Source organism: Acomys minous (assembly GCF_964271855.1).
Source record: "Acomys minous genome assembly, chromosome: 9".
In the NCBI taxonomy this organism is placed as follows: domain Eukaryota; kingdom Metazoa; phylum Chordata; class Mammalia; order Rodentia; family Muridae; genus Acomys; species Acomys minous.
The window spans coordinates 93978854-94003019 of NC_140490.1; the positions used below are offsets into that span (position 1 = coordinate 93978854).

Below are 24166 nucleotides of genomic sequence, written 5' to 3' on the forward strand. Positions count from 1 at the left end.
TTGAGATGTTGGCAACTAACTAACTATTTAAAAGTTAAGTGTGGGGTCGGTGAGATGGCTTAGCAGGAAAAAACACTTGCCAGGAAAACCTGAATTCCATGCCTGGAACCCAGCTAACGGTGGAAGAAGAGGACCAACTCCATACAGTTGTTCTAAGGCCTCCACATGCATGTGGCACACGTCAGTGCTGGTACTGCTTGCCTGATATTTCATTGCTTTATGAGAGTATCTGTTATAAACATAATTCAGTAAAAACTAGAAGGCCATATACAGCCGTGGCTTCTACAAGGGAGTGGTTGAATCTTCCTTCATGCAACATGAACTTCAGAGACAGGCAGTACAGGCCATGATGGTTGACGGGGATCTGGCCAGCACGGCGAGCATGGCTCTGGCAGGCCTTGTCCTTCCCCCTAATTCCCTCTGCCTTGTTAGAAAATGAATGAACAAACCCATTAGATGGCATTCCTAAAGCTAGCCACCAAGATCTATGCCTCTGTCTGTCCACTTCCTCTTCCTGAGGCTGACTACCAAGGTCCAGCTATCAAAGTATTGAAGTCCAGCAATCAAAAGCCCTCTTTAGCTCACCTAATTAACATGCTCAATTAAAATTAAACATCTCATTTCCCCCTTTACCTTTATAAACTGTCATTTGCCTATGGGCCGCATCTGTCTCCTCCCTACCCAAGCACAGTCCTTTGTCCCTCTCCAGAGAAAAATGCCCCCTCCTCCCTTGCTCTTTCCCCCTTCTGCCTCTTCCTCTGGCTCCTGTCCTTGTCCCTTATCCCTGTCCTCTGTCCCCCTGGAGCAAATAAATCTCCTTTGTGCTGAGATCTTGGTGTTGGGGGTCCTGAGCCGATACTTTTCTTTCAGTGGTAGGTGCCTTCCTTCCTACTCTCCGGGCTCTTCTGTACCCTTACCCCGCCAACCCGAGCCTGTGGCTTCTAGCATCAGTGACAGAAGACCTCACTGTCTCAGTGTGGATGCCAGAACACTGCCCTGTGTATTCACATTCCAGGCAGGAGAAAGGATGGTAAGGACTAAAGTACCTGGATGGCCAAGCTTTTAAGAGCTTTCCAGAAAGCTCCACCCCTCAAACTTCATAAAGACCACTGGCTACCCCTACTCTCTAGGAAGCTTTAAAAAAAAAAAAAACTCCCAACAACAAAAGAATTGTTAGTAAAGGAAAGAGAGAGGCTGGATTTGGGAGGAGTCCCCACAGAAACAGGTTAAAGGCAAAGGCAAGCTCACACAGGTGAGAGACTGAAGGCGGAGGAGACTGCAGGGGGCGCTAGTGATGAAGAAGGCGGAGACTGCAGGGGGCGCTGAACTAGGGAAAAGCCCCATGCTGACACACAGCTGTGCTGCCTGGCTGTGCCTGCAGAAGGAGCTTAAGGAGCAGCTCGCACGCCACAGGTGCATTCAGCTCTGGTGCAGAGGTAACTGGCCTTGTCAGGCATCACGGCCAAGGGCAGAGGGCATCTCCTTGAACTCCACTACATATCGGAATTACACGGGGAACTTTTAAAACTATTGCCTCAGCCCCATCTCCTGGAGAGGGTGAGGTCTGGGTTGGGAGAATTCTAGACACAAGTGGTTCCCTCCAAAGCAGATCCTTAAGAATATCAAATCATTTTCTGGGGTCACACGGCTAGAATGTTAGTACAACCAACTCTTGCACTAAGCTCATTGACAAAGCAAGCCAACCTGTGTCTGCCCGCCATAGTCTTAAATCCCCTCATTCCCAATCCTCTGGGACTGCTCCTTTGAAGCCCAGACGGCCCAAAGGGAACGAAGTTTAGAACAGCTGGGAAAAGCTGAGCAAAGGCTCCCTTCCTCAATGCCTCCCATCACCTGAGAGGCAAAAGCAGACCAGGCAGCTGCCAAATGCTGGCAAATCCAAAACATCCCAGTCTCTGCTGTCCACCAGGCTCCTATCAGAATGGCCAAAGAGCACAAGAGGGGAGAATCTGACTACCAGAAGCTCCCTGGGCGCAGAAAACGTCATCTGATGTTGACTATGGGATCTGGGAGCTGATGCATCGCTCCAGCTGCTTGAAGCAGACACACAAAATGAATGGCCTGAGTGCAGAACTAAATCGGTGCTTCCAGACCCTCCTCCCCGCACCTCCTGCAGGAGCTACCATGGGAGGCAGTTAGGTGGCCAAGCTCTTGCTCCCCACCAGTCTGTAGCCTAGTGACTTAACATCTCTGTGTATGTGTTTCCAGAAAGGCAACTGAACGAACACCTTGTAGCGCTCAGTTAGATCGTGTGTGGAGAGCACCCCGCCCACAGCTTGGTGCTGAAGCCACTCTCAGACAGTAAACCTCTCCATTCCTTCCCCCAGAATTAGTCCACATGGCTGGAGATGTGGCTCAGTTGGCAGCGTGCTTGCCTATTATGAAAGAAGCCCCGTTTTGGTTTTTGGGTATTTTTTATCTCCAGAAATGTATAAAACAGGTAGAAGAATACACACCTGTAAGCCTTGCACTAGAGCAGGAAGTTCAGAAGTTCAAGGTCATTCTGGACTCTGAGTTTGAGGTGAACCTGGCCTTCTGGGCTACATGAAACCCTGTCTTTAAAAAAAAAAAGTGTTGGTGAATGACAAGTCCAAGATGAGGAAAGCAGACCTGCTGCCATACCAGGGTGGAGAGGCTCGAGTCACTGTCAAGCCAAGAGGGAAGAAAGAACATCTCAAATCCCCCCAGAGACCGGTGGGTGATCTTCCCAAGAGACTGAAACGCAGGCCTGTGCCCCCACCCCACCCCCAACTCCCACCAAGACTGTTCACCTCCACAAAACCCAGTCATGTCCCACCTGAAACCAGTTACTCAGACCAGTGGGGCTGGGCTTTCCAAAAAAGGAAAACCAGGGTTGGATGCTAGTCAAAAACTAGGTGGTATACCAATAGAACCCCAACACTTGGAAGATAGAAGCCTGGGATGAGTACTGGTCTCAAAAGGGGAGGGGGGAGATAGTAAGATGGCTCAGTGAGTAAAGATGCTCGCCACCAAGCCTGATGATACAAATTCTAAGCTAAACCCCTAGGATCCACTGACTTCTGTCTGACCTCCACACTCACGCCATGGAGTGAGCATGCACTCATGCAGGTACACATACACAAATACATGAGCACACATGAATATGCACACACACCAAAGAAATAAATATAAGACTTGGGATGCCTCGTGTGCAAATCTCCAGCTCTGTGGAGATGAGGCAAAGGTGACTCATGCCTGGAGTAGCCAGAAGTGAATCTGAGGATGAGTGGCTGTGATGCTAACTCCTCAGAGCACCTGCCCCAGCCCCCACTCAAGTCCTCCTCAGGACCTAATGCCCTGAAATCTGCCCAACAGCTCGGACTACATATCCAGACTTGAACCTTAGATGCCCCTGGTCCAAGGTGATGGATAATGACAGGAGTACATTGTCTATTCACCAATTCACTTTTTGTGATCAGCTGTATTCCCAGTCCTGAAGTTCTGACCTTATAAATGAATCTGCAGTGAACATGAGCAACTCACTTTCTGAAATCCTAAATGAAAAGTCCCCAAGTCTTAGACTTCTCGTACTAGCAGGAAACCCAGGAACAAACTGTCATCCAAGGCTAAGTGACTTCAAAGGCCTGGTCTCTGATGGGCACCACATTTGATCCAATTCTTCAGCCCCTTCCATGTGAACAGATGCCTGGAAGAATTTTTCTTCTGCAGTTAACCTCACGGCCTAAGAGTAACTGAGGTTCTCATTCAGGCATCTTAATAACTGCTTAGCACATCCACAGACCTGCAGGGAGGAGACGCGAGCAAAGAATCTTTTCCAGTGACACTCTTCTGAGACTAGGAATTATTAGAAAGTCAGTTCTCCTTCTCCAAAGGTCACTAAGAAAATTATAATATAAAGCAGTTGTTGAATAATAGGCAGCCTCTCCTGCAGACTTCAACACTCGGGGGATATGTTTATTCATTCCCTATAATTTAGTGGCAAACCTCTTTTCTCCAAGTGAAGTTTTACATTCCCCTAATGATATTTCACAGGAAAGTGATAAAAACAGGACCATAAAGAAAACTCTAGCAATAGATTACAACATGATTCAGCACCTTTGCAATAACCTCGCGGATGAGGGAACACTGAGAACCTCGTATGCATCCAGGCACTTGGGAACTTCAATCATTCAACATTCACTGAGGCTGTAATTGCAGGGGCAGGCAATGTTAGTCTCCAGTGTTAAAGTGCATCTGCCTTTCAAGAGTGTCCCATCTAACAGGGACACTTCAAATAAGCAATGCCAGTATAAAGAAATAGAAGTGTCACCAGAAAAGGGAGAACGGTGAGAGAGGCAGGGCAGACCATCAACCACTGAAGGTTGTTTTAAAGGATATATAAAAGATAACATTAGGGAATAAAATATAATTGGGGTTGGAAGGTAGTGGAGAACAGCTCACGCCAAGCCACTGACACAAGAGAGCTCTCAGCACACAGGCCCAGGGTACACAGATTAAAGTTTACACAGAGATGTTCAAAATTAAGATTAGGAAATACCATTAAAAAAAGAGCATAGCTGGGGTCTGGGAGAGATGACTCAGCAATTAAGAGTGAAAACTGCTCCATCATGATCTAAGTTCGGTTCCCAGCACCCATGTTGGCTGGGTCCCTGGAGAGTAGTCTGTACTGTGTAAGCGGAGGAAAGCTTACAAGCCACAGGCATTCCTTGCTCTCTTCTCGCTGTGGATATAATGTGACTGGCTTCTTTAATCTCCTGCTGCCTTGACTTCCTCATGGTTGAGCCAAAATAAACCTTTCTCCTTTAAGTTGCCTCTGTCAGTATTCTATCATAGCAACAGGAAAACTAATCAATACAGGCTAGGTTCATTAAGAAAGGGTTCAAGGCAAGGAGTAAAAGAAATCTCAATAATGAAAAACGTATGTAGTGGATGTAAACATGTTTTTGTTTTGATCCCAAGTGTGGGATGTGAAACAGACGTGTGAGGGTGTGTGGTTTGTCCCTTGGAAATAGACTTTTGAGAGAACACATGGTGTTTATCCACTCTTGCAAGGGCATGGTCTTTGCCAACTGATAAACATCCTAGTGAGGACTCTGAAAGAAGATACACACATAAGCCCAAAACAAGAGGCAGGGCTTTGGTTTGGGTATTACTTCCTACTGTTTGGCTATCTATCACTCCACTTCGAGACATTCCTAGAGAGAAACACTCCAGAGAACACTTTGAGGTTCCGGGTTCCAGGTGCTGCTCCGCGTTCTGACTGCTGTCGTTGCAGTCACCTTTGCTGAATCGCTGGTGTGCTGTTTAACAGGTCTGCTGGAATCCTGAACACGATGAGTAGAATTGCTCCAAGGAACCGAGTCAAAAAGGTCTACTTCTCATGTTCCCATTAGCCTCTTTTCTCTCCTATCTAGGGTAGGTGGGTTGGAAAGGAAATATAAGCATTAAAGAACCCCAAATAAAGTAGGTTCGAAAACCTTAATGGCTGCCGGGCGTGGTGGCACACGCCTTTAGTCCCAGCACTCAGGAGGCAGAGGCAGGTGGATCACTGTGAGTTCGAGGCCAGCCTGGTCTACAAAGTGAGTCCAGGACAGCCAAGACTACACAGAGAGACCCTGTCTCAAAAAACCAAAAAAAAAAAAAAAAGAAAAAAAAAAGAAAAGAAAACCTTAAAGGCCTACGAAAGTTTGTGCCAGCAGAGGGTGTGGGCAGTGCATGCTGGTGGTAGGCAGAGGCCCCGAGAGAGAGTTCTCAGGGTGATGAAGCTAACAGAGCACCTACCTCATGGACCACTTCGTAGTACACACCTCATGGAAGTACTGAAAGGCAACTGAGAAAGCAGGTAACAATCAGAGTCCGGTGAACCATGTGAACATAGAAACCCAAGTAGAAGATGGAAGACAAGAGAAGCACGTGCACACATACACACACACACACACACACACACACACACACACACACGCACGCACGCACGCACGCAGGAGGAATCCTAGGGTTAAAGAAGATGCAAATGAAAAAAAAGATATTTTCACATTATGTATAATCTTATCCAAACTTTTGCAGTGACAATGTTTTGTTTTCTCTAAGTCAATGTTCAATGACTGGTTGAATTCATGAAATTAACTTCTAAGGATGTGGTAACCCTTGCACAATTGTCCCCTTAGACACCTACAATTGCTAACTTTTCTTTAGAACTTCGACTGAATGCTCCAACAGCAGAAGCACCTCAGCTTTCAAATTCTTATGCCCCGTCCTCTTAGATACAAGTCTGGTCTTTCGTCTCACTCCTTAGGGGATTTTGCCTTTATTTCTCTGCTGGGAATGCTGCAAGCATCCCTGAGCCTCAAAACCATCTCAACAACCTGAGGGACAGGAAAATGTCTAAGGAATAGTTTTTGAAATGTTCCACATCCTTGGACATCAGGGAAAGGCAAATTGAAACTACACTGAGCTTTCATCTTACCTCAGCCAGAAGAGCTAAGTTCAAGAAAACAAGCAGGAGCAAATGTTAGTGAGGATTTCAGGGAAAGGGAGTTCTTGTTTACTGTTGGTGAGGGTGCAAACTAACACAGCCACTAAGGAAATCGATGTGGGGTTTCTCAAAAGAGTATAAATGTACCTACCATATGACCCAGATCTACGACATCTGGGCATATATCCAAAGGACTCTATATCTTAATATAGAGATACTTGCTAATGTAGGTTCCTGTTGGCTGTTTCTTAACAATTAAACCTTATTATACAACCCAACTAGCTTACACAAGAAGGAAAAGGGGTTAAAGGGACACAAGAGTGAACCTTCCGGCATCCGTTCCACGGGACGGGTCCCTAGGTGTCTCTGGCCTGGCGCTGGTCCGGCCGGTTTGCTGATCCTCTTCCCAGTCCACGTGCACTCAAGCTTGGTCTGAACCTGCTGCTCTCTCTGTCCTCTCCACCTGCTTGTCTGTCATGTGCAAGGGGCACTCTCCCTCTCCCATTGAGGGTCAAGTCGGCTTCCTGAATTCCAGGCCCAAGATGGCTCCACCCAGTCTATCTCAAGGTTAATCTCAGGGAGTATCCGTGGTGTGTCCAAGGGCAAAGCCCGCCAAGACTGTTTTCACCTGTGACAAAGCTTACAATCCTTCCCACAGGTTCCTTGCTGCTCTATGCACAATAATCAGGAAATGGGAACAGCACAGATATCCATCAATTGATGAATTGATCATGAGAATGTAGTTCGTACATACACAGTGAAATTTTATTATTTTCTTTTCATTTTCATATTTAACATTTTTATTTTATGTGTATAAGTGTTTGATCTGCCTCACATGTGTGCCTGGTACTCATGAAGGTTAAAAGACAGCACTGGATCCCCTGAACTGTAAATGCTGGGAGTCAAACATAGGCCTTCTGTAAGAACAACAGGTGCTCATAACCACTAAGCCATCTTTTCATTTGCACAACAGAATTTTATTGAGTATAAAAATGAAATTATTAAATTCACAGGTAAATGGATGGACCTGGAAATAATCATTTTGAGCCAGGTAACCCAGACCCAGAGAGACAAACTGTATTGGATGTAAACTTGTTTTTGTTTTGATCCCAAGTGAGGGATGTGAGAGGCCATGTGGTGTTTGTCCGCTAGAAAGGGAACTGCCTCTTGCAGAAGGCATGGTCTTTGCCAGCTGATAAACATCCTGGTACAGACTCTGAGAGGAGACAAGTATGAGCCCAAAACCAGAGGCTTGGCTTTTGGCCTTTTGCATCATTGCTTCACATTGCTTGGTTGTTCATTGCTTCACTTAGAGATGCTCCTAGAGAGAAACGCTCCAGAGAATACTTAGAGGTTCCAGGTTTTGGTTGCTGCTCCGGTTTCGGCTGCTGCTCCGGATTCCGGCTGCTGAGGCTGTAGTCACTTTTGCTGAATTGCTGGTGTGCTGTTTAACAGGTCTGCTGGAATACTGATGACGAAGAATGGAATTGGCCCAAGGAACTAAGTCTAAAAAGGTCTACTTCTCCTGTTCTCATTCAACTTTTTTCTCTCCTATCTAGGGTAGGTGGGTTGGAAGGAAAGTAGAGTCATTAAAGAACCTCAAGCAAAGTAGGTTTTTAAAAGATCAATGCCTACAACAAACACCACATGTTCTCTCTCATATGTGGATCCTAGCTTTGAAAAGACAGAGGATGGGAGACACAAAGAGATATATAAGGGGATAATGCCTCTTTCAGAAGTCATAGGTATCACTCATAAAGCCCAGCTTCCCCTGGAGTTGGTCAAGGGGGTTCCACAGATCCCCACACTGTTGAGGCTATAAACATCGTTCTCAGAAACCAATCAGAACTTTATGGTAAGACATCACAGGACATAAAAAAGTCAAACTGGCACTGACCTAGAATCTTCCTCCCTCCTAGTAAGTGTTCACAGTACTGGGAGGTGCTATGCAGGTTGCTGAGGAAGAGAAGTCATCAACAGTCTCACCAAGTTGTAGGCTGCAAGCTATAGTGATGACCACATAACTGGCCTGACAAGATATACCAGACATGCCGGGCGGTGGTGGCGCACACCTTTAATCCCAGCACTCGGGAGGCAGAGGCAGGCGGATCGCTGTGAGTTCAAGGCCAGCCTGGTCTACAAAGTGAGTCTAGGACAGCCAAGGCTACACAGAGAGACCCTGACTCAGGAAAAACAACAACACCAACAAGAAGATATACCAGACACTGGTACAATAGTGACACAGAGGCTGTGGGGGGTAACCATCTGCTTTATAATTGGGTTTAAGGTCCATTTCACAAAACAGACTTCGTGCTTTGTACCGTTATGAACCCTTGGCTAAGCAGATCATGGGCTCTAGGAAGAGAACCTATTATTTTGCTAAATAAATCAAACTGTCTTCTAAAATTAGTGTAGATCTCAATCCTCATCAGAGAAGCTTCTTTTTGCAGTGGTTGCTGATTAATATAGAGACAACTGGTCAAAGTACAGAAAATATAAGGGACTTTGGAGTGTTCAGCCCTAAGTGGGACTACACATACATCACACTCATTACCCACAAGATTCAGGGATCATCGAAAAGTGGATGGAAAGACTAAGAACCAGAGGTCTGAAGAGACTTGCTGGACATGGCAGGGCATATGACTTAACACAGCTATGGTGGCATGTACAAGACTTGCACTAGGTCACGCCAGTGAAAATCCTAGCATGGCCAGAGAGGGGCTCACAACACCCCACCCCTTGCTGAAGTGGCTACCGACAGCTGATTGCTACTGGGGTGGAGATGGGGAGAGCCGGTTTTCTCTGGAATGTGGCCCCTGATGAGCTGCCTCTGTTTCAGAGTATGACCCCGACACCCGTGTACCTACTAGCAGCACTGGCTAGGCTTAGTGGGGGGGAGAAAGTGCATAAAGCTGGTTATCATGGCACATGCCTTACATCTCAGAACCTGGGAGTCAGAAAGAGGCAGATGTCTGTAAGTTCAAGGCCAGCCTGGTCTGCAGAGCAAGATCCAGAATAGCCAGGCCTACGCAGTGAGACCCTGTCTCAAAAAGAAAAAAACGTATGTAGATTAAATTAGGAGAGGGACACGGTAGGGTGTTCTGATAGGAGCTGGATGGAAAAGAGTGGGAGTGGATTTGAGTAAAACACAGTATGCGTGTGAAATTCTCAAAGAAAAAAAAATTTTTAAGTACCCTGGGTGGGGCTCACAGAGGATTAGGATGTTCAGGATGTTGTAACCCTCTGACGTGACTTCCTGTTGTGGTAAGGAGATGTACTACTGTAATTCTTGTAAAGCAAACTTAGATAACTGTAAGTAAGTCTTAATTGTTCACAAAGCTGTATTCTATTTTTACTAAGGTAATTTTGTGTTCATAAAATAAAGCATTAAAGACATTTCAAATTAGTACCGAAAAAGGTTTCATAATTCATTAATATGACCAAACTAAGACAATGATTCTCCTTAGATTTTTTTTAAAATTATGATTTAAAACATTTTTCTTCTTGGTTTTTGAGACAGGTTTTATCTTTGTAGCCTTTGGTGTTGTGAACTCACTTTGTAGACCAGGCTGGCCCTCTGCTTCTCAGAGCTGCCACCTGCCTCTGCCTCCCAGAGTACTGGGATTAAAGGCATGTGCCATTACACTGGGCTGGGTTTTGGTTTTGTTTTCGTTTTCTTTTTGAGACAGAGTTTCTCTGTATAGCTTTGGCTCTCCTGAAACTTGCTCTGCAGACCAGACTGCCTTGAACTCACATCGATCCACCTGCCTCTGCCTCCTGAGTGCTGGGACTAAAGGTGTGTGCCACCACGCCTGGCTCTCGTGGACTATTTTTTTTTTAACTATATAAATTATTTATCTGAAAATTAGTTTCTGGTTGTCATCTAGATCTCCAGCAATAAGAACACCAAAAAAATATATGTCATTGCCCTAATGTTCAGTGTTTGGTCTTTAAACTATTAAGATAATTGATAAAATCATTTCTGGTAATTCCATGATATGCATTTGAAATCTCAGAAATCATATGAAGATACCAAAGGAAAACTCATTCAATAGGAATGTCCTTAATAATATTATTGTTTATGAGGAAACTGAATAAGAAGCATCCACCAAGAAAATAGTTTAACATAGCAGAATGGCTCACAGGGTCAAATGCCACTGAGAAAGAGAGGATAAAGAACAGTAATATCACAGAGAAAACAAAGCAAGATGGAATTACAACAGGCTGTACAACAAGTAACATATGTAAACTAAATAAATGTAAGGGAGATGAAAATATAGCATTTTAAAAATAAGTTAACAGATGGCCCCAGTCACCAAATTCTATTTGTCAGGGTGGGGTGAGAGCAGAGGAAGGAGAATAAGAGAAGGTGAAGACCAGTGTGAGGCACACGCCTGTAATCCTAGCAGACCAGTGTGAGGCACATGCCTGTAATCCTAGCAGACCAGTGTGAGGCACATGCCTGTAATCCTAGCAGACCAGTGTGAGGCACACGCCTGTAATCCTAGCAGACCAGTGTGAGGCACATGCCTGTAATCCCAGCAGACCAGTGTGAGGCACATGCCTGTAATCCCAGCAGACCAGTGTGAGGCACATGCCTGTAATCCTAGCAGACCAGTGTGAGGCACACGCCTGTAATCCTAGCAGACCAGTGTGAGGCACATGCCTGTAATCCCAGCAGACCAGTGTGAGGCACATGCCTGTAACCTCAGCAGACCAGTGTGAGGCACATGCCTGTAATCCCAGCAGACCAGTGTGAGGCACATGCCTGTAACCCCAGCAGACCAGTGTGAGGCACATGCCTGTAATCCCAGCAGACCAGTGTGAGGCACATGCCTGTAATCCTAGCAGACCAGTGTGAGGCACATGCCTGTAATCCTAGCAGACCAGTGTGAGGCACATGCCTGTAATCCTAGCAGACCAGTGTGAGGCACATGCCTGTAATCCCAGCAGACCAGTGTGAGGCACATGCCTGTAATCCCAGCAGACCAGTGTGAGGCACATGCCTGTAATCCTAGCAGACCAGTGTGAGGCACATGCCTGTAATCCCAGCAGACCAGTGTGAGGCACATGCCTGTAATCCTAGCAGACCAGTGTGAGGCACATGCCTGTAATCCCAGCAGACCAGTGTGAGGCACATGCCTGTAATCCCAGCAGACCAGTGTGAGGCACATGCCTGTAACCCCAGCAGACCAGTGTGAGGCACATGCCTGTAATCCCAGCAGACCAGTGTGATGGCACATGCCTGTAATCCCAGCAGACCAGTGTGAGGCACATGCCTGTAATCCTAGCAGACCAGTGTGAGGCACATGCCTGTAATCCCAGCAGACCAGTGTGATGGCACATGCCTGTAATCCCAGCAGAAGGGGGAGGGGGTCAGAATGCACAGACACAGGTTTGAAATCGTCAAAAGAAAAGTAATTAAAAATAAGTCAAAATAATACTGACAGTAAGAGGGGGTAAGAAAAGCAAAAATCAGATAATCATCAATACAATAAGAAAAGGAATTTGAAGAAGATCCAAAATCTTTCTTTATAATAAAAGCTCTGACAGAGGAGGAGTAGAGGGACCAGATCTCAACACATGTTAATGACATTATATTGAATGGGAGAAAACTCAAAAAGTTTATCTATTAAAATCAGGAACAAAACAATGGTGTCCACTTTCTCCACTCTTACTCACTGTGGTGCTAGAAGTCTTGGCTGGAACAATAAGACAAGAAAAGGAAATAAAAGGGATATTAATGGGAAGAGAAGTCAAAGCATTCTTATTTGGAGATGAAATAATTTCACCAGAAAATTCTTATATCTAATAAACACTTTCAGCAAAGAGAAAGAGTAAGACTAACACAAAGATCAGTAGCCTTCCTCCACACAGCAAGCATCCACGAGGAAGAAATCGAGGGACGATTCCCTACTCACAACTGCCTTAAAATGAAGAAAAGAGAGTAAATGGGCTAAGGAAATGAAGCTTTCAAAGAATCAAACACAACCACTAAACATATAAATATGTCCAGCCTTGCCAGAACACAGCCCTAGAATAGAGTCCTGTGAGAATCTGGAGTGCTTATGAGAAAACTCCAAGAAAACAAGAGTTTGGGACCTCAGTTTCCTCAAAAACACAGAACTGTTCTTGGCATGCGCTTGCGTGGCCCTTCCAGGTGCAGCAGATATGACCAAGCTCACTTCAGATTGTTCATACAACTGGCTATTGTTATTTGTTTATATGCCTCACCGGTTTTGCCATGTGTGGCTTGTCCTTGTGCTTACACAGTTTACTTATGTGACTTTTCTTAATCCTCAGAGTCTGGTGCAATGAATACAATTGTCAGGTGCATGAAATTTTAGTCTGTGTCATTTACTGGCTCCATCGTCCCTAGTACCACCTTTAGATTGGTGACACAGTCTCATTAACCATCAAAAAAATAAGAATTTTAACTACCAGTCAGAAAAAAACAAACAAGTAAACTACCAGTCAGAAGGACAATTATTAATTCTACAAGGGCTGGAGAGATGCCTCAGAGGTTACGAGCACTAGCTGTTCTTCCAAAGGTCCTGATTTCAATTCCCAGCAACCACATGGTGGTTCACAACCATCTATAATGAGATCTGGTGCCCTCTTCTGGTGTGCAGGTGTGCATGCAGACAGAACACTGTATACATAAAAAGAAAGAAAGAAAGAAAGAAAGAAAGAAAGAAAGAAAGAAAGAAAGAAAGAAAGAAAGATAGAAAGAAAGATAGAAAGAAAGAAAGATAGAAAGAAAGAAAGAAAGTCCACAAACACACCAGCTGTGGTGACACACACCTTAATTCCAGCATTTTAGAGGCAGAGGCAGGTAAATTTTCATGAGTTCAAGATCAGCCTAGACTATCCAGCTAGTGCCAGGGCTACATAGTGAGACCCTCATCTCAAACTAAACAAAACAACAAATCTTGCTGAGAATGTGGACAAAAGGGAACTTCATACATGGCTGGAGGGGATGTAAATGAAATGAACCAACCACTATGGAAGTTTCTCAGAAAAATAAAACAGAAGGTAAGTTATGGACCCAACCTAGCTGTCCAAAATCAGAGTAGATAAAGAAAATGTGACTATATAATACTCAATGGAATTCTTCTCCATATCAAAAAAGTAAATTATGTTTATAGAAAATCTATGTACCTAGAGATAATTATATTAAGTCAGTCTCAGGACAAAAGTATGTTTTCTCTCATTTGTGATACACACACACACACACACACACACACACACACACACACAGGGGCGGGGGGTGAGAGCACGCCAGCAAATCATGTATGAAGTAAATCTAAAAATGGCATCGAAGTTCTAGAAGAGAAACTTCATAAGAGAATAAAGGGGACCAACATGAGAGAACATGGGTGCTAAAGGGTAGGACAGGGAGTTTGGAGCAAACATGCTCAATATACATTGACTACGTATATGAAAATGTCCTTATATAACACAGAATCATGTATAATTAATATACACAATAAAAATTACAATATAATAAAAAATATGACCACAATTTCCAAGAACTCTAGAATATGACCAAGAGACCAACCTAAGAATACATGGAGTAAAAGTTGAAATTAAAAGCAAACAAAATAAAGTATTTAAAGCATACATTTTATATATAGAAAATTCCCCAAATCTAAGGAAAGGCATGACATTCACGCACAAAAAACATTCACAACTAGATATGACCACAGAAGAGCCTCTCCTCGCCACATTAAAGATGCTAAGGGAATAAAGAAACGATGGGACCTGCTGTGAGAGGAAACAACTCACACAGGGAACCAAATCAGAATAAGATCACCTCTCAAAAAAAAAAAAAAAAGCCTAAAAAGCCAGGCTAGCATGGAACAAAATACCCCAGACCAAGACTGCTGTGTCCAGCAAAGCTGTCTTTTAATATTAACAGAGAAATAGGGACATTTCAAGATAAGCACAAACTAAAGCAGTTCATGGCTACCAAGCAGGAGGGCGCATGCACACATGCGTGTGATGTAAATATACATGAAGCTATTTCAGTGTGTGCATGTGTGTCTAAGTGTGTGCATAAGTGTACATGTAGGTATGTGTAAGTATATACATAGGTATTTCTGTCTGTCTGTCTGTCTGTCTTAAGAGTGTCTGTAAGTGTACATGTATGTATATCTGTGTGTGTGTAAAGGCCTGAGACCAGTACCAGGTGTTGTTCTTGATTGCTTTCTACCTTTTTCTGGAGACAGTGTCTGTCAGCCTGGAGTTCAAGTCAGCTATACTGGCCGGACAGCAAATCCTAGGAATCTTTTTGTCTCCGCCTTCCCAGTGCTGAGATTAGAGGCTGAAAAATCAAAGATAATTCCTCATGTTTGTAGTGACTGAGCCCATCTCCTCAGCCCATCCCTAAGGCTGTTTAATCAGTCTCCTAACAACAGAAAAAAGTCAAGCAAGGAGTCAAATTTTTCAGGAATTTTAGTTTTGTTTTTAAAATTCATGTTTAAACAGTATCCAAGGCAAAAATTAAAAAAGGAATACACACATGTAAGTTATAAATACAAAAAAATCTTCAGAGCATGTAAAACACATGATACAAAACCATCCTGACATATACAAAGTCCAGTGCAATTTCTCACATAAAAAGCACAGCGAGGAAAGTGTTCGTCTGCAGGCCACAAGCCAAGCCTTCTCTATCAATCCAGAGCTGCGATAAAAGCTACCTCGTGTTGCTTTGTCTTTCTTTCCTCTTGTTTTTAGGACAAAAATCGAGATATTTCAAAAACTTACATTTACTGTTTTACTTCACCAGCCCAGCTACAGAACTGACAAGCCACTAATGCCATCTGAAAATCAAAGTTCGATTTCTCAGCAACTTCTGAGCAAGACATACTATTCAAATACGTATTTGTATAAAATTAAGACTTATCACTTATCACATCTGTTTAAATCACAGTACGTACGTAAGCTAGTTCCTCAACCTAACAAACAAAAAAGGTTTAAAAAAAACCTCAATGATATACAAGATTTCTTTCACTCTACTTGTAGGCCCCCAATGGCGTGTGCTAACCTAAAGCCCATCCAAGGGCTGGAGTGCGGCCCAGTGTAGAGTGCTTGTGCAGCATATGCAACACCCTGGTTTCAATCCTCAGCACCATAACGAAAGAAACAGAAACAGAAATGAGTGGTTTATTCCTTCTGCCCACACCACAGCTAGTAATATGCACTGGCAACAAAAACAGCTTCACTGACTATCTACTATTAAAGCTAACACGCACTAATTCTTATTGCAAAATAAAGATTTTTATATGAACGCTACATCTGCTACTAATTTATCTCTATTGTCTTTAATAATACTTCAGAGGAAAGTGGTTAAATCTAAGCTTCACCTAAAGATCCTAAAAAAGGGTTAAAAACAAAACGGATTACTGATGTTGCAAAGTTCTTTCTGCATCAGCAGCGTCTCTCCCAGATACTTAGCTGCCTGATGCAGGAGGATCACAACCAGTTCTCATTTCCCAGGGACACATGGGTGTTGGGGGGGGGGGTCATAAAAAGAACAGCACTGATGATGACAAATAGATTAAAGTAAAGTGTGCGTTACTGCTTCACACGCCACTGACTTGCTACCATCTAACTGTGGGGCAGAGGTTAGGAACGGTCCAGCTTAGCCAAGGAAGAAGTAAAGATCTGAGAGAGCCAGGTGGTGGCAGCACCACCTTAGCTCCAGCACTCAGGAGGCAGAGGCAGACAGATCTAAGTTTGAGGCCAGCCTGATCTACATAGCGAGTTCCAGAATAGTCAGAGCTACTTAGAAAAACCCTGGCTTTAAAAACAAAACAAAACAAAAAACACAGAGAGTGCAGTGTGGTGCCCAATTCAGACTGGCAGCCACAGTCCAGCTACACACAGGGCTCTCATCGGCTACAGAGAGAAATCTCTCTAACTCATGACTTTAGCTCATGGAAAGGACTGCTGAAACCCACCACTCACTGAGTCATCAAAGAAATGTTGCAGGCTGTGGACAGAGACACAATATTTTAAAGCAAATTTAAAGAGTGCAAATAAGCAGCATGATTATACTTGGAAAACCATACCCCTAGGGGTAAGTGTGGTTCAGAAAACCGGCGGCCATTACCTTGCAGCACAGCCTGCCTGATGATAGCATCAACTTAAAGAATTCCTTCAAATGATTCCCATTAACTATGCCAACCACTTTGAATGCATCAAGGAAGAAGCTTACTAATAGCGTAATAAGGTACAGATTTACATTTCATTGCAGTTTAAAGACAGATTGTTAATAACAATGATGACTAAAAAAAAAAAACTAAAGTAAAAGTGTGCTCATTTCTGGAGATATACTATTACTCATCCAGCTAGACTAACATTATTCATCCATCCAGAAACACGTTTGCAATGGATGCAATACTGCAGTACAATTCACAGCTTTATAAAAAGTTGATGTACAGTTTCCATTTTTTCCAACTCAAAATTGAGCTGAGCTGCATTAATGCTTAGCCATTTTACTCTAAAACCTGTAAGATATATAAAATACCAAGGTTATCAACAGTCACATATGTTCTGAAGTCAGGGGACACATGAATTTTCTTGAGGTTTGTTCCATTTGTGTAGAAAGTCTGTGAGGATTCCCCAGTGACAACATTCCACCACTGTTCAGAGAAAAACAAAACTTTTGTTAGATGGTAGTCCACTGCACGGTAAGTGTAGTGCTAGCCTGTCCTTCACCCAACTCCTCCTGACTCCTGCGCCGCACAATGAGCAGGAATGGCACCTGAGCTGCTCAGCCTGGTTGATTAGCCTAGTGATGGCTCCCAGCCATGTCTGCACCCAGGGTCACTGCACCCACTGGAGAGCTGGTAAACACAGTGCACTGTGGAGGGTCTTCTCCATGGAACAGGCACATGACCGAATGGCTTCACTGAGATGCTCTTCTATAGCCAGGGACTGTACTCCTATTCACAGTGCAGACAGGGAGGAGAACGGTCTCCCTAGAGAACACTTTCACCAGGAGGGGTGGAGGCTGTTTGTGACAATCTGTGCTGATTACTGCTCACATCAATGAGGCAGGTGCTCTAAGCACATCCTTCCCCTTCCTCTCCCGCATGAATTCATGAAGAGTCTAACACTACTCTTACCATACAGCGTTCACAAAATGTACTGTCCTACCTCAGGGCTAAGCTGAGGGCAAGAGACAATGCTTGCAGTGCACCAAGAGCCTGAGCAGCACCGACACAGCAGTGTGCGCACCTGTGTGCTCAGCACAGAGCCTGCCACTCCGCCTTGTCCGTGAGAGCAGGTTGAATACTCGCCTTTACCCTGTGTTCTATCAGGGCTGATAAAACATAAATACCAGAGTCTGGTAAAGCTCACTACAGTGGCATGCACTTCCTGAACCACCACAAGTGAAAGCACACAGCCCAGCCTTGAGAGGAGACGCACAGGTTCTCAGCGACTGAGGCCTGTAGAGTTCATCCCCTAGACCCACCTGCCTCACTTTAGAAATAAGGACCTGGACTCCAGAGAGAATCAAGACACAGGGGACAAGTGGAGGTGGACAACAAAGCAGGAACAGGTTCTGACTTCCGAACACAGTCGTTCCCACACACACCAATACGAAGGACTGCTTTACCTGGAAACACCACGGCAGCCACTGGCTCATATGAACTAGAAATACAAGATTTTATAAGCAGCTAGCACAGGATTTTCAGGGTAGTGAATTACTCAGTATGACTCTACAGCTGTAGAAACATGTCATCAGAGATTTACCCAAACTCACAAAATGTGCAACAGCAAGCCTGATCCTTACACAAACCATGCGCTTTACGTAAGGAAGTACGGGGTGGGTCTGTCAGTCGTAGCAAACATCTGACACTGATAGTGGAAGAAGCCCGAGTATGCACAGCAGCAAAAGGCATGTAAGAAATGTTTGTAATACGATGCCTGCTATCATTGCAGCCATCTTACAGACAAAACAACTGAGGCAAACAGGTAAAGCACATGAGTGCAGGGCTGGGATCTGAACTCAGGCCGTCTGTTCCCCAGCCCAGTCCTCAATCATGACAATACTCTTCTGCCTCTCAGTATAAACCGCCTTCATTGACAAGCTTGTGTTCCACATTTAAATCTGCCTTTGCCTTCAGATGAATGAAGCACTCTAGCAGTCTAAGTGATACTATGTTTCATTTATAATAATTTTGAAAGGTAAGAACATTTTAGCTACTAGACTCCTATTTTCTCTTACTGGCACTCAACTCATACTGCTCAGATTTTAAAGTAAACAGACCCAAAAGGCCTAATTTCTTGGCCACTCTAGCAGCTGTTTCTTCTTCCTCCTAATTTGTTCGGTGCCTCTGGATGGTCTCATTTACCACGCTAGGTAGATGCAAGCTGGGTTACAATATAATTAGTTTACCCTAGAAATCAAACCAGAAGGCAAAGCACTGATTGTCACTTCAGAACAGACTACACATGCAGGCTACAGCTTCTTCCAGCCTCAGGATGTAACTTTACTATGTAGTTGCATATCCTATTTCAAGCTTTGCCAAGACCCAGACACAGTCATGTGGCAGTATTCTACAGTGCCCAAAGAATCTAGAAGCTTGACGCTGGGCAGTTAGTTTCCACTTCCAACACAAAGATAGCAGCATCTCTCCTCTAAGCACCCTCTTCAGAGCTTAGTTTTTATCTTTACACTAAAGGGGACAAGTGGCATTACCAGCCCAGGAGCTCTTGAAGACTAAATGAGAGTGTGCCGCAGAAGGTATACATTAAAGCAGCATAAGAGACCTTTATTTCACTGCAGGCTGTAGAGGAATCATTTCACAAATTGAAAACATGCCCTTCACTTATCTTTTATAAGCTAGACATTTATGTTGAGCAAAACTACAATAATGTGGGACCCTTATAAGCAAAGATCTCATTCCGACACATCTGAACATCTGAACTGTGACATAATGAGAATTCTCTTCACCTGGCTGTTCTCAGCAAGCATCAGGAACCTCACAAAATCTTAAGATAAAGCTTACAGAATGCCCAAGTTGTCACCATAATTTAGAGTGTCCTTTCCTGCCCCTTTTACAAACGACATGCCCGTTCCCCTCCTTTGTGCCCCCACTTCCTGCTTGCAAACGTCTCTCGGGCCCCTCCTACACTTTAGGAACTTTATTTCTCATCTGCTTCCTGTGTGAAACATTAGCCACCACTGGGAAGGGACAAGCCTTAAATGTGTGCACAGCAGGCCCTGAACACAGTCTTACTGAATGGATAAATAGGCCAATAAATGGCCTCGGAGCCCTATAACATGCTTAAGCCTAACCTCAAAAGTCACTATTGGACATGCAGAAGAAGCCAACTTGTTAGAGACAACTGAAGACAAAGAAGGCTTGCTGTGAGACCTGGCATGTGTACTTACTGATCACAACGTTTTAGGAAAGTTATAGCCACCATGAAAATCAGTTTGCTCATCTATAACCCAGAGGTAGTAAAACTTCAGTAGCATAAAACTGATTAGTGGGGCTGATAGAAATAAAACCCTATAGATTATAAATTAACTAATATACTGCTACTATTATTATCAAGAAAGAAAAATTCACAAGTACAATTTTCAGATAATTCCAAGCAAACCATTTACTGCTGAGTGCCACGGGAGATGAAGGTGGGTCACTTAGGCTCAGATGGGGAGGTGAGCGCTCTCACGTTGCGCCTGCCAGCACCAAAGACTCTGAGATCTAGAGAAAGTGGCTTCTTTTCAGACATCAGTCTAGCCACTGTAACAACAACTTCCCTTCTACTTTGCTGGGTTATAGGAAACCCAACTGAAAACACTAAGTGAAAACCACTTAGACATGACCCAGACTGCTTTCTTTCCCATCCTTGAGTAACTCTTACCTTAAGATAGCCTCCAGCAGAGACAAGCACTTCACTGTCAGGAGAGAAGCAAAGGTCAGTTACCCAGCCTCCGTGGGTAGCAGCTCCTTCTTCTACTGAAGCCGGAGCACACAAATGAAGAAGCTGGCCATCTGAGACATTCCATATCTACAGAAACATGATACATCATTCAGTAACAGGGTGCCCCTGAAGGTTTGCCAGGTTCAAAGGAGGCACACATATCAGCTGTGATGTATCTGGAAGTCTTTCTTTAAAAACAAAAAGAACAATATACAGGGGGAGGAGGTCCCCCTCAGTCACAGTCATAGGGGAGGGCAGTAGGGGGCAAGCAGAAGGGAGGGAGGAACGGGAGGATGCAAGGGATGGGATAACAATTGAGATGTAATGTGAATAAATTAATAAAATATGTATACTAAAAACAAAAAGAACAGTGTGCTGGATGAGAATGCTGTCACCTTCCACTGAGTGAAGGGTGGCATGGTGGCACACACCTCTAATCCCAGCTCCTCAGGAGGCTGAAGCAGGAAAATTGTGAGCTCAGATGCTGGGCCACATGATGATGCCTATATCCAAAAACTAAACAATGGATAGGGGTTTACATTGAAATTCTAGACAATGTGTGAATAAGGCAGGTGAGAAATTATAACGGCATTCCTGCAAGTACACACTCCCCTATTTCTGTGCATCATGCCTCCTCCTCCTCCTCCACCTCTTCCTCCTCCTGAGTTTTAATGTCCCTGCCTAAAAGCAAACACACAAAAACAACAAGCCACCACAAGGCTGCAGAGATGGCTCAGCAATTAAAAGCACTGGCCACTCTTCCAGAGGACCCAAGTTCAATTCCCAACAGCCACATGGTGGCTCACAACCGTCTCTAACTGCAGAGGCGGGAGATCAGACACCCTCTTCTGACCTCCTTGGTCACTAAGCATGCATGTGGTGCTCAGACAGATGCAGGCCGTACACGTAAGAAATTAAAAATTAAAAAACAGAAAACTGGTTACCAAAGCAGCTATCCCAGGGCCCAAGTTTTCACCTTCTGTACAATTCTTCTAATACCACACATCATCTTTTCCATGGTTTCTGGTCTTTTAGCATGCAGTACTTTCACTGGCCTTTCTTTCCACAGACACAAAAGAACAGCATGCCATAACTCTTGGGAAAGTGCTCCCTAGATGAAGAGGGCACAGCTGACATGTGTACTTTCAGAACCTCAGATTGGTAGGAACTGGCTGCTCATTGGACTCCCTGATGGAAATGTGAGCCCTGTGACGCTCCATTAGCAAAGACAGACAGTCCAAAGAGGACTGCAGCGAACTCAGGAAGAAATGCTGACTAATGTGGAGAGGGCTAAGAAGATCTCTACTTTTAAATAGTAACAAAAAAAAAGTTGCAATTCATTTATGACCCAATGCTTTACCAAACAATTAGGACAAACCATCCACAGACTAATGGCAGAGAACCAAATGTAAATATCTACTCACATATGTAGAAAAATGTCTGTGTAATGCTTATTATTTGTTTTGTTTGTTTTGTTTGGCTCTTACTGTGTAGTACTGGCTGGCCTGGAACTCATTTTATGCAGACTAGACTGGCTTTAAATTCAGAGATGCACCCACCTCTGCCTTCAGAGTGTTGGGATTAAAGGTGTGCACTAGCACCCCATCTGACTTATCTGTTTGACTCCTGAGATGACCGTGGCTATGAACACAGTGTGTACCAGAAACAGAGCAAAGAATGCTCCATCCAACCAAAACCCCAGGACGGTGCATTCCTATCCCATTAAGACAGCTAAACTTCTCCAGAAAGACTAAATCTGGAGTCAGGCCAGGCAAGGCTGAATAGTGAGTTGAGGCCAGCCTAAGCTATAATGCAAGTCGCTGTCTCCAAAACAACCTCAGTGTGGGGAAGAAGGCAAGCAAGGCAAAGGAGAGATGCTTTCTCCGTCAGCACACTCCCTACCCTGATCTCTCCATTGTCATCTCCAGTTGCCAGCAGGACGCCATCCAGAGAGAAGGCAGAGCAGCGGACACAGCCATTGTGGCCCTTCAGCTCATGAAGAGGGAAAAGGAGTTCAAAGCTCCAGATCTGGAAGGCAATTAGGATTGATCAGGAATGGTAAATACACTCTAAACATCTCTAAGGCCTGCCCTGGGCGCTACACAGCTAAAAAGCCATTCACATGTATGCGAAAACATTGCTGGCACATACACGTTCACAAGATGCCCAAGCTCCAGCCTGCAACCTTGCCAATTTGGGGGACTTCTCCTTAATTAATTACTTGAGTTAAATGTAGCTCAAGGACCAGAGTCAGCTTTCTTACCTTTGTACCAATTCTTTCAAGGAAAAACAGAGAATGATTTAAGAACAGTTTGCAGGGTGAGGTCCACTCTACTAAACGTTGGTGACCTATGACAACTAACAGTTTCTCTAGCTTCAGTTTCTGCATTTGTAAAATGGGGACAATTTTACCCCATTAAATGGGATTATAGAGAACGAAATTTCTGACACAGGACAACACACAATCAAAGCTCTTTAAAGATTAGTCACCATATTGCCCTACAATATTACTGCTGGGCAAATGCTGCCTTTTTTTTTTTGAAACAGGGGCCCAGGCTGGCTTTGAACTCACAGAGATCCTCCTGCCTCTAAAGCTGTGCACCACCAGGCCCAGATTGATGTCCTTATCTTTCCAATATTTTCTCTGTGGTTTTGTTATTACCATTTAGCCAGGACCCACTGAAAATTACCGCGTTCCAGGCACTACTAACTTGTGGTATGAGATGAAGTAGACACACCCCTTCCCTTCAAGTTTATAGTTTAACAAGAAAGTGGGCTCAGGAATACTTTGTGAACAGTTGAAATGCTCCAAAGATGGAATGGAATGGAAATTCTGAAGGCAGAGCAGCTAACGCTGCCTGAGAGGCAGGAAAGGCTTCACGGAAGAGCCAACAGGAAATGTAGGTCTAAAGTGATGTGCCACAGCTTGTACACCAAGGTGGAGGTGGAGATAAGCAGAAACTGAGGAAATGGCTGAAAAGAAAGGCAGTGACGAGTCAAGAGCTTGCCTGTAGAGCATTATACAACAGGTGTTTCAACAAGCGTAAGAGGCAGCAGGGCAGACAGAGTGGAGGAGGTACACAAGCAGCTGCCCAGCAGTCAACAGGAAAGAAAGCATGGTCTTTGGAAGCAACACCGAGCAATGAACAAAAGCACCAACGGCAGCTAGCTAATGATGTCATTAACAAAGATGGAGGACCAGAGAAGAGACTGTAGTGCTGAGAGTCCAAGCTAGAAGCCCAATTCAGAGAACTTCAAAACATCCGCTTACACCAAGTGACTAAAAATTGTGTCTACTTACATCCCTTTCAATTACTTTTATGGCATATAATATACAGTAGAGACTCTACTTGATTAGTTATAAATAAAAAATAATCTTTTTCGTAATGCTTCAAGAATTAAGAATTTGAGAAAAAATAAAATAAAATAAAAAGAATGAAGAATTTGAGAAATTAAGAATTTTTTCCTTAATTGTCCTACAAAGGAGAATCAAAATTATTAAATGTTATTCATTTAAATTACCCAACACCAAATGAATGCTAAAGGGCATCCTCCAAAAGTGTGTGCCCTATGACAGCTCACATAAGGCTCTAGCTTTAGTTCTATATATGCAGAATTGGAACAATGACACCTATATCAAGTAAGACTAGAAGGAGCGAAATTTCTAGCACTACATGGCCTAAAATATGAGACAGGGTCAGGGAGATGACTCAGCCAGTGCACTGGCCTGGCATGCCCAACAACCCA

General features: G+C 44.0%; 1 protein-coding gene across 4 annotated transcripts in view; it reads right to left on the bottom strand.

The window, feature by feature from the left end:
- The window catches only part of APAF1 (apoptotic peptidase activating factor 1), a 129705-nt gene that overhangs the window by 3803 nt on the left and 101736 nt on the right, over positions 1–24166 (bottom strand). For 2 of the 4 annotated variants that reach the window (XM_084796586.1, XM_084796585.1), the window contains exons 25-27: positions 22322–22447; positions 20360–20506; positions 14912–17121 (exon numbers count right to left, since the gene is read on the bottom strand). In XM_084796586.1, the coding sequence (XP_084652712.1) occupies positions 16975–17121; positions 20360–20506; positions 22322–22447 (420 nt within the window). In that variant the 3' untranslated portion in view covers positions 14912–16974. Of the gene's footprint in view, positions 1–2474; positions 2575–14911; positions 17122–20359; positions 20507–22321; positions 22448–24166 lie in introns of those variants that run through there. The other 2 variants (XM_084796587.1, XM_084796588.1) reach the window with 2 other exon arrangements.